General features: G+C 61.8%; 1 protein-coding gene across 1 annotated transcript in view; it reads left to right on the top strand.

The window, feature by feature from the left end:
- The window catches only part of LOC103599747 (obscurin-like), a 155,222-nt gene extending 145,261 nt beyond the window's left edge, over positions 1-9,961 (top strand). The window contains 13 exon segments of the mRNA XM_008583906.1: positions 349-2,362; positions 3,339-3,419; positions 3,664-3,774; positions 3,935-4,102; positions 5,049-5,171; positions 5,252-5,422; positions 6,019-6,103; positions 6,332-6,571; positions 6,756-6,979; positions 7,251-7,326; positions 7,428-7,577; positions 9,797-9,879; positions 9,882-9,961. Of these exon segments, the coding sequence (XP_008582128.1) occupies positions 349-2,362; positions 3,339-3,419; positions 3,664-3,774; positions 3,935-4,102; positions 5,049-5,171; positions 5,252-5,422; positions 6,019-6,103; positions 6,332-6,571; positions 6,756-6,979; positions 7,251-7,326; positions 7,428-7,577; positions 9,797-9,879; positions 9,882-9,961 (3,606 nt within the window).
- The last annotated feature ends 761 nt before the right edge of the window (positions 9,962-10,722 follow it).

A 10,722-nucleotide genomic window follows, 5' to 3' on the forward strand; every position in this document is an offset into this window, starting at 1 on the left:
GGAGGCCAGTGAAGGGGAAACTGAGGCCTGGAGGGCCAGCTATGTGTATCAGCCAAGTCTGACAGTGCAGGGATATGGGGCTGGGCATTCTTCACTGGGGATCTGGGCGGGCTCCCTTGGGTGTGCTCAGAGAGGAGGGAAGGAGTCACTGGCAGGGCACAGGAGGGGACGCATCCACACATCCCAGCCACACCAGGGAGCAGGGCAGAACAGCAGAGCCCCGGGGTGCAGAGGGCTCCATATCTCCTGTATTTCCACTCTGGAACCCAGAAGATGGTGAGCACCCTGCCCTTTGCCCTGGCCAGCCACGCCTGCCTGACGCCCCCTATGTCTGCTTGCCGTCCCCAGCGTTCGCTGATGAGCTACAAGTCCATCCTGGTGATGCGCTCCATCCCTGAGCTGCTGCAGGGCCCGCCCGACAGCCCGTCGCTCGGAGTGGCCCGGCACCTGCGCGGTGATGCCGGCAGCTCCTCCAGCTCCTCCTCCTCCTCCGACACCGAGCTTGCCCCATTCGCACGCGCCAAGTCGCTGCCGCCCTCCCCGGTGACCCACTCCCCGCTGCTGCACCCTCGGGGCTTCTTGCGGCCCTCGTCCAGCCTGCCGGAGGAGGCTGAGGCCTGCGCACCCGAGGCGGCCACAGCTGCAGCCCCGCCCGCGTCACCCCAGGGTGCAGGGCCGCCGGCCTCCCCTGGCTGTGTGCCCCGGCACAGCGTCATCCGCAGCCTGTTCTACCAGCAGGCGGGCGAGGGCCCGGAGCGCAGGGACCCGGCCCTGGGGAGCAGGCGGCACCCGGCCCGGCGGCGGCACCTGCTGAAGGGTGGATACATCGCAGGGGCCCTGCCTGGCCTGCGCGAGCCGCTGCTGGAGCACCGTGTGCTGGAGGAGGAGGCCGCCAAGGAGGAGCAGGCCACGCCGATGGCCAAAGCATCCTCCTTTGAGACTGCCCTGCGGCTGCCTGGCTCCGGAACCCGCGAGGTCCCTGGCCGCAGCCACTCACTGGACCAGGACCCACCCAGCACCGCCAGCCCCTCCTCAGAGGCCTGCTGCGAGGGACAGTGTCCACTCCTGGCCCCTTCGGGAGTGGCTCACGGGGGCTCTGCCAGGGAGATGGGGCATCCCAAGGAGCCCCTGCAGGTGCCGAAGCTACTTCCATCCACTCATAGAGACGCGGGCTCTGCTCAGCCAGAGGCGCCCTCCCAGGACAGCCACCAGGAGCAGCCAGCCCCTTTCTGTGACCCTGAGGGGGGTTCTGCCCCCCAGGAGGGCTGTGGGGCTCCCTTGGTTGTTGCACCACAGTCCCCTGGCTCTTTCCCTTCGAGGTCATGCAAGGAGGCCCTCTTGGCACCCTCGAGACCTTTCCTCTTGGGAGATCCCCAAATGCCACCCTCCCCAACCCAGGCAAGCCCCCCGCCAGGCTCTAAGGTGGAGCCGGAGGAAAGCTCTCTTCCCAGGATGCCACAGCCAGGCCTTTCCAGTGCCCCAGGGCCAGCGTCCCAGGTGGGCATGGAGTCTGGCCCCTCTCTGGATGCTGAGGGCTTGTCCCAGGAGGCCGGAGGCTCATCTGATTCGACACCCACCCTGCAGCATTCTCAGGAACAGGCGACCACCCGGAAGTTCTCCCTGGGGTGGCGTGGGGGTTACGCGGGGGTGGCGGGCTATGGCACGTTTGCCTTTGGTGGGGATGCAGGGGGCATGCTGGGGCAGGGTCCCCTGTGGGCCAGGATGGCCTGGGCTGTGTCCCAGTCCTCAGAGGAGCAGGATGAGGTCAGGGCCGAGAGCCCACTGCCCCAGGCCAGCGTGGAACCCATGCCTGAGGCCAGTAGGGTACCCCCAAGGGCCTCCCCAGAGCTGACCTCATGGGAGGATGTTGGGCAAGTCTCCCTGGTGCAGATCCGGGACCTGTCGGGTGACGCAGAGGCAGCTGACACCATATCCCTGGATATTTCTGAGGTGGATCCCGCCTACCTCAACCTCTCTGATCTGTACGACATCAAATACCTGCCCTTTGAGTTCATGATCTTCAGGAGGGTTCCTAAGCCCACGGAGCAGGAGCAGGAGCTGCTCTCCCCTGAGGCTGAGGCCGGGGAGGAGCTGGCAGAGGTCCCGGAAGCCATGTGGCCCTGGCCGGGTGAGCTGGGCCCACGCGCCAACCTGGAGATCACAGAGGAGCCAGAGGACATGGAGGCCCTGGTGGGGGAGGCCACCATGGGCAGGAAACGCAAGTGGCCCTCCCCCACACGCAGCCTCTTCCGCTTCCCCGGGAGGTACCTGCCACTGGAAGAGCCCACGGAGCTCAGACTGCACCAGCGGGTGAAGGCCTCTGTGGCACACATCTCCCGGATCCTGAAGGGCAGGCCAGAAGGTGACTCCCCCTCTCACCCCACCCCGAGCCCTTGGGCACGTCCCCCCGGGCAAGTCCTCCCTCCCCATTCTGCACCCTTGGGGTCACTTTGCCCTCTTGTTCCTGGGAATGATAGCTCAGTACCCTGTTTGGGTGACAGAAGGAAGCCCCCCAGGATCCCCTTCCTGGCGCACCAGTGTCACCCATGCCTCCCACCACACGCAGGAGTCCAGAGTCACATCTGCGGTCCTGATGCCCCTCCCAGCTAGGCAGTGGAGACTCAGCCCTGGGAACCAACATGACTGTGGAGGCCTGGAGAGGGCTGTGGGCTATCCCCTGGGGAGAGAACTTGACCCAGGCCACACTCCTCCTGACCGCAGACCCTCCCTGACCCTAGACCCTCCCCTAACCCAGAATCCTCCCTGACCCTAGACCCTCCCCTAACCCAGAGTCCTCCCTGACCCTAGACCCTCCCTGACCCAGAGTCCTCCCTGAAGCTGGCTGGACCCTCCCTGACCCAGAGTCTCCCTGACGCTGGCTGGACCCTCCCTGACCCAGAATCCTCCCTGACCCTAGACCCTCCCCTAACCCAGATTCCTCCCTGACCCTAGACCCTCCCCTAACCCAGAATCCTCCCTGACCCTAGACCCTCCCCTAACCCAGAATCCTCCCTGACCCTAGACCCTACCTGACCCCAGACCCTCCCTGACCCCAGACTCTCCCCAGCCCTGAGTTCTCAGTGCCTCCCCTGGTGCCTCGGCCCCTGTACAGGCCTCAGCTCCCCAGGACGAGCCGATGCTGAGGGGTAGGGAGGGGACCTGCCGAGCATGCTGAGCTTGTTCTCCACAGAACCCCATGGACCGGCCTTTTCCCTGTGCAGGGAGGTCTGGGGAGTGGGCAGCAGTGGACCCGGAGTTCTTCCCACCTGAGCTGTTCTGGGGGGGCCCAGAGGAGCCTCCCCTGTCTGTGACCTCCCTCGGGCCTCTTCCTCCTGCAGGTCCTGAAAAGCAGGGGCCCCCCAGGAAGAAGCCAGGTCTAGCTTCCTTCCGGCTGTCGGGTCTGAAGAGCAGGGACCAAGGTGAGCAGGCCCCCCTCCCCCGCTTCCCAGGGACCTGCCTCTGACAGCCGGGGGTGGGGGCGGCGAGCTTACATCACATCGCAGATAAGACGAGGGCTGTGCAATCTTGGAGGGCTTCCTGGAGGTGGTGTTGAGGATGGGTTGGGCGGGCAGGGCTCCTCTTGGTTTCTCTGCTGCGGGGTCCAGGCCACGCTCTCGAGCCTGGAGGTCTCCTCTGAAGGCTCATCTCATTCTGCCTTTTTAGCACCGTCATTCCTAAGGGAGCTTTCGGACGAGACCGTGGTCCTGGGCCAATCGGTGACTCTGGCCTGCCAAGTGTTAGCCCAGCCAGCCACCCAGGCCACCTGGAGCAAAGGTAAGGAGCTGGCCAAGGGCCCAGGGGGCTGGACAGAGCCGGCGAGTGGTCATCATAAGCCCAGCCATTTGCCATTGCTGTACAAAGGGAAACTGAGGCCCAGAGAGGGGGTGTGTGGGGCCCCACGTGTGACCATGAGGCCCGTTGTGTCCTGCTGCAGATGGGGCCCTCCTGGAGGGCAGCAGCCGCCTCCTCATCTCCTCCACCCTCAAGAATTTCCATCTTCTGACCATCCTGGTGGTGACCGCCGAGGACCTGGGAGTGTACACCTGCAGCGTGAGCAACACGCTGGGGACTGCGGCCACCGTGGCTGTCCTCCGGAAGGCAGGTGGGTGTGCCACGCCGGAGGTTTTGGTGGGCCAGCAAGGCCGTCTAGGGATGCCCAGAAACCTCTCCTGGCTCTGTGAGCTGGCTGATGCTAGCTCCCACCAGCCGGGGGTGCCCGCCCAGGTGTCCACGTCCCCCCTGAGCAGCCCTGGTTATGACACACATGGCTGCCGCGGGTGCCTTCTGGGATGGCCAGGGTCTGGAAGAGGCTGCAGGCAGCCTGCAAAGGCTAACACAGAGGTCAGTCGGATGGGCTGCCCTGAGCTGGTCTTGGTGGGAGCAGCGTAGCCAGGAGAAGGGGAAGGACAACCGGACACAGCTACTGATGTTACAGTGCGTGGGACAAGGCCTGTTTGTCCACACTGCTGCCCCAGGGAGAAAGCCCGTCCATTTGTCTGTTTGCTGGGGAGGAGTGAGCTTTCCGGGCCATGGACCCTGCCACTCTGTCTCCCCACACTGCTCTGTGCCCATCCCTCCAGCCGATGCAGGAAGCCGTTTCCTTTGTATCTCGTTTAAAGTTGAGCCCCAAGCACAAAACACAGTTCCTGGGGCGTGCTTCTAGGGCAGCCAAGAGGGGGCTGTGGGCCTAGCTCTGGGACCCCCGGCCCAGTTTCCAGAGGGGGCTGATGCCCACATGCCCTGTGCAAGCAGAGCAGCCTGGCCAAGACCCCTTCGACCAGAGTCTGGGCCACTCCACGGGGCTCCTGGGCACTCACTAGGGAAGGGGCTGGCCTGGGAGGGGACCTTCAGGGCAGACACCTCCCAAGCCCCAGGCCAGGAAACGCACTGGCCCCTTCATCCAGTCCTTGATGGAATGGAACCGCCAAATGAACGGGACCAGGAGGGGGAGGGCTCAGGAGCCCAGCAGCCGCAAAGGGTGAGGGAGGACCTGGCCCGGGAGCTGGTGCCCACCCCGAAGCTGCTGAGTGTCGGGCGGCCCCTTGCAGAGCGCCCCTTATCCTCCCCTTGCCCGGACATTGGGGAGGTGTATGCAGACGGGGTGCTGCTGGTCTGGAAGCCCATGGAGTCCTATGGCCCAGTGACTTACATCGTGCAGTGCAGCCTGGAAGGTGAGCGTGGTCTCTGCACCCTCCTCCCCTCAATGTGGAGTGCGGAGGCCTGGCTGCCTCACTGCTCCCATGTGGCACAGGTGGCAGCTGGACCACGCTGGCCTCTGACATCTATGACTGCTGCTACCTCGCCAGCAAGCTTTCTCGGGGTGGTGTGTATGCCTTCCGGACGGCATGCGTCAGCAAGGCAGGAATGGGCCCCTACAGCAGCCCCTCGGAGAAGGTCCTCCTGGGAGGGCCCAGCCACCTGGGTGAGCCCTGCACAGGGCCTGGCAGGGGGTGGATGAGGTGGATGGAGTGGATGGGGTGCCTGGCACACCAAGCACATGCACCCTCCTGGCCATGGTGTTTGAGGCTGTCCACTGCCTTTGGGCAGAGAAAGCCACTCTTGGCTCAGCCTGCACACTCTGGGGTCCCTCTCATCCCCAGCCCCCTTCACTCACCTGCTGGGGAGCACACGAATCTACCCTGTTTCATACTGAGTGTTGCTAGTGAATTCCTTGGGCACTGCTTCTGGATTCAGTGGAAGAGCACTGGGATTGATTATTCATGTCTGCTGTGGGCTCAGGAGTGGGGGAAGCAGGTAGATTGCTATTCAAGGTCCATCCCGGAATGTCCCCTGCCACATCACACACACTGTCACTTGCAGTGGCTGTTCTGCTCACTGTGATCCTCCCCTTCTCCCCTCTCCCCCTCCCCCAGCCTGAGAAATGATAGGTCGGAGTACGTGGCACCTCAAAGAAAGGCCACTGGACTGGGTGCCTGGGAAGGAGTAAGGAGAGACAGGCAGGTGAGGTGGGGCTGCTGGGATGCCCCCCTTACCTGTCACCTGCTCCTCCTCCCACAGCCTCTGAGGATGAGAGTAGCCAGGGGCGGCCGGCCCAGCCCCTCCCCAGCACACAGACCTTCACCTTCCAGACGCAGATCCGGAGGTGCTGGGGCCTCTGGGGATGGCGGGTGGCTGGCCACCATGCCTCGATCTCCCTGCTGCTGGCTGTTCGTGCTCCACTCTGCCCCCACCCACACTGGGCTCCAAGCATCTTCCCATGCATCTGGCTGCTGGCCCCCACCTCGCTGAGCTGGGTCCCTGCTGCTCTGAGTGTTGGGGAGGGTGCTGGAAGGGGCTGCTGACCAGCCTGCCTTGTGCTTCCCTCCCCCAGGGGCCGCTTCAGCATGGTACGACAGTGCCGGGAGAAGGCCAGCGGGCGGGCGCTGGCTGCTAAGATCATCCCCTACCGACCTGAGGACAAGATGGCCGTGCTGCGTGAATACGAGGCCCTCAAGAGCCTGCGCCACCCACACCTGGCCCAGCTGCATGCTGCCTACCTCAGCCCCCGGCACCTGGTGCTCATCTTGGAGCTGTGCTCTGGGCCTGAGCTGCTCCTCTGCCTGGCTGAGAGGTGAGGTGGCCTGGGCTGGCTGCGGTCAGTGGCCGGAGGGACACAGGACTCTGGGGAGGCGCCATGGGGACCTGGACCACCTCTACAGCCCCTGACAGCCCACAGCCCTCGCCCTGGTGCCCCCCACGTCCCTCCTGTGCGTGCCCTGCAGCCCAGGCCTGGCCTGAGCCATGCCTGCCTCCAGGGCCTCCTACTCAGAATCTGAGGTGAAGGACTACCTATGGCAGATGCTCAGTGCCACCCAGTACCTACATGCCCACTGCATCCTGCACCTGGACCTGAGGTCCGAGAACATGATCGTCACTGAGTACAACCTGCTCAAGGTCGTGGACCTGGGCAATGCACAGAGCCTCAGCCAGGAGAAGGTGCTGCCCTCGGAGAAGTTCAAGGACTACCTTGAGACCATGGGTACGTGTGTGGGTGGTGATTTGGGGGCAGACAAGGGAATCTGACCTGTGGGGGTAGGAGGAAGTCCCCTCCCCGCCAGTCCTGTCCTAACCTTGCCTCCGAGTTCCACTGCAACCTACCTGGCCTCTCACCTGTGCTCACTCACATGTGCCCACCCACCAGTACTCACATTCCAGTACCTACACACCTGGGCCCACAAACCTGGCCTCTCACCTGTGCCCACCCACCTGTGCCCACCCACCTGAGCTCACCTATGTGTGCCCCTCCCCAGCCCCGGAACTCCTGGAGGGCCAGGGAGCCGTTCCGCAGACAGACATCTGGGCCATCGGTGTGACAGCCTTCATCATGTGAGTCCTCCATCGTGTCTGGGGGATGCTAGGTGGGCGGGGCAGGCCACCATCCATCCGAGGGTGATCTCAGAGCGCCCCCCTCCCCCGCACCCGCGCAGGCTGAGCGCCGAGTACCCGGTGAGCTGGGAGGGGACCCGCGACCTGCAGAAAAGCCTCCGCAAGGGTCTCATCCAGCTGAGCCGCTGCTACGCGGGGCTGTCGGGGGGCGCTGTGGCCTTCCTGCGCAGCACGCTGTGCGCCCAGCCCTGGTGAGTCCCGCCGCCGCGCCCCTCCGCCCNATTTACATCTCAATTTATTAGATTAAATGCCACACTAGACTCTTTATATCTTGTTAAATATCTTAAATGTAAAGTATGGCTCTACAGACTTTTTTTCTACTGAACTAGCATATGTAAATGTTATTACCATTTTTACCAAACTGTCTCTTATGTGGAGGAGTTCATTTTTTCTAAAGTTTGTACCTGGGGCTTCTGGTCAAGATGGCAGAATAGATGGTCTGTAGCATCACTCCCTCCCACAAGTCAGCCAATTTACAACTATTAAAAAGCAACAACAGCCAAGCTGGGGCCACTAGAGCTCAGAGGAAGAGGAGAGGCCTATAGGGTGCATGAAGGCAGGAGAAGTCATGATAAGAGAAAGAAAAAAGTGCTCTGGCAGTTTCAAATCCCAGCTGCTTCCAGGCTGGAACTGCTGAGTGCATGGAGCAGGAGTTGGCAAAAACCACAGCTGTGCCCTTCTGATGAAGTTTCTTGAAGGTGGCAGGGGAGAAGAGGGCCTTGGTGGCTCCCAGGCCAGTAAGACCAGTAATAGGGATCCCAGGTACCCACATAGGACCGAGGAACCACAACAAGTGAAAAAAAGGAGCCACTCAAAGGTGGGTGAGTCATTGCAAGGGACCAGAACACAGCCAGCCCCATGGGAAGTGTTTGGAGTACAGGTAGTGGGGGAGTTGGGCCCACCATGGTGGGAATAATGGGGCACAGCAAGGACACCTGATCTGCCCACCAAGCAGTGTCGGACCACTCAGTAGAGACTGGTCAGGAACATAGAACTGCAAGGGGTGCAGTTTGCTGAAAGACTCAGGCCCAGACCAGAGTTTCCACACAACCCAGATGCACTGGATCTCATGAGAGCTGGAAGTACCTATAAAGCTCACCATTAAAACCTGAGCTGCACAAAATCCTTCCCCAGGGAATCAGCAGCAAAGCAACAGTTTTGCTCAACCACTGGACACCACAGGAAGTTCGCCCACAGGAAGTCCCACAAAGGACTGCCAGTGAGTTCCAGCTGCGTGCCACCTACTTCAGCCCCAGCACCTGCTGCTCATCCTGAAGATGTGCTCCAGGCTTGAGCTGCTCCCTTGTCTGGCTGAGAGGTGAGGGCAGCCTGGGCTAGCCATGAGTGATGGACAGAGGGACACAGGGCTCTGAGGAGGGGCCGTGGGGGCCTGGCCCACCTCCACCAGCCTGGTCACTGGCAGCCCACAGCCCTCATCTCAGTGTCCCCCATGTCCCTGCCCATGCGTGTGCCCTCCAGCCGGGGCCTGGCCTGAGCAGTACCTGCACCCAGGTCCTCCTACTCAGAGTCCAAGGTGAAGGACTACCTGTGGCAGATGCTCAGTCCCACCAGAACCTACACACTCAGTACATCTTGCACCTGGACCTGAGGTTTGAGAACATGATCACCACCAAACACCTGCTCAAGATCATGGACTTGGGCAATAGGTGTCTGAGCCCAGAAAAGGTGCTGCCATCGGAGAAGTTCAAGGACTACCTGGAGACCATGGGTGGGTGTTTGGGGGTTGGTGGTGGTGGGACAGAGAAGCGAACCTAACCGATGGGGGTGCAAAAGGAAGTCACTTTCCCACCAGTCCTGCCCTCCTGCCCTCTCCTAGTTCCACTGCAACCCATTTAGCTTCTCGCCTGTGCGCACACACCAGTCCCCAAACACCTGGACTCACACACCCTGGCTTGCCCATCTGTGCCCACAAACTTGGGCCCACACACCAGTGCCCACATACCTAGTCCCACACAGTTGTACCCCTCCTTCTGTGCCCAGCCACCTGTGCCCAGTCACCTGAGCTCATCTACGTGTGCCCCTCCCCAGGCCTGGGGCTCCTAGAGGGCCAGGGAGCCATTCTGCAGACAGACATGCTGGAACATCAGCATGACAGTCTTCAGCATGTGAGTCCTCCCACATGTCTGGTGGATGTTAGGTGGGTGGGGCAGGTCACTGTCCATCTGAGGGTGATCTCATCCTCCTGGTCCCCTGCCTGCACAGGCTGAGCAGTGAGTACCCAGTGAGTAGTGAGGGGACATGCTACCTGCAGAAATTCCTGAGCAGGGCCTCATCCAGCTGAGCCACCGCTTCACGGGGTTGTCTGGGCACCATGGCCTTCCTGGGCAGCACGCTATGTATCGAGTCCTGGCAAATCCTGCCACCCCGCCCCCCAACCCCTCTGCTCCAGGGGCTGGCCCTATGCAGTTGGCTGTCCACAGCACCGGTGGCTGACGGAGAAGGGCCTGGCCGGCTCCTGGTCTGCACCCATGACCTCCCCACTGCATGGCTGCGTGAACATGGGAAGAGGTGGGTGCAGCAGTACAAGAGGCACAACCTGGCCCAGGCATGCTGAGCACCTGCCCTGTGGGGGGGGTGTGGTGGGTACGCCCCGTGCAGCCCCCTCAGCCTCTCCACCAGCACTCGCTGCAAACGCACGGACAGGCCAATGAAAAAGCAAGACCGGCGGAGGTGTCTTCTCTTTCATCACTTTCTCTTGTTTGGGGGAGGGGGATGAGGACTCTGCCCACTTCCTGGTGTTTGGAGGGGGGCTTCCCTGTCTTGGCCTGTGTGCCCCATAGAAGGTGTCCTTAGGAAGACATCCCTGGGACCCTGGGCGCTTTCAGCCATGCTGTGAGGCGTCTCTATGCTCACACACTGGCACACATTTATTCTAAGTGCTGTGTGCATTGGTACTGATTCATCAGACAACCTACAGCCTCGTAGCTTGCCTGGTCCCTGCCACTGGCGTGCAGCTTGTTCCCAGGACGTCTCCATTGTGGACAGGCCTCCAGTAAGACTTCTTGGACAAAACATGACAAGTGACGGGGAGGAGCTGCCGCCCGGGTCCTGTGGTGGAGAGGACTCATTAAGGACTTTGGGATTGTAGGCACATGGGCATAATAAAAACAGACCAACCTCCTAAATTCCATACACTGTGTCCTTCCCCCAAGTCTGTGCTCTGGTCCTGGCCACCACTGGCCTCCCCCTCCCCGAATATATGGGATTACTGGGCTGTGGGGTAAGTGCATTGTCACCTTAACAAAGGCTGCCTCAGGTTCTTTCTCACCCAGCCACCCCACCCTAATGTTTTCCTGGACAAAAGAAAGAAAATTT

This window comes from Galeopterus variegatus, unplaced genomic scaffold (assembly GCF_000696425.1).
Source record: "Galeopterus variegatus unplaced genomic scaffold, G_variegatus-3.0.2 Scaffold3078, whole genome shotgun sequence".
In the NCBI taxonomy this organism is placed as follows: Eukaryota; Metazoa; Chordata; class Mammalia; order Dermoptera; family Cynocephalidae; genus Galeopterus; species Galeopterus variegatus.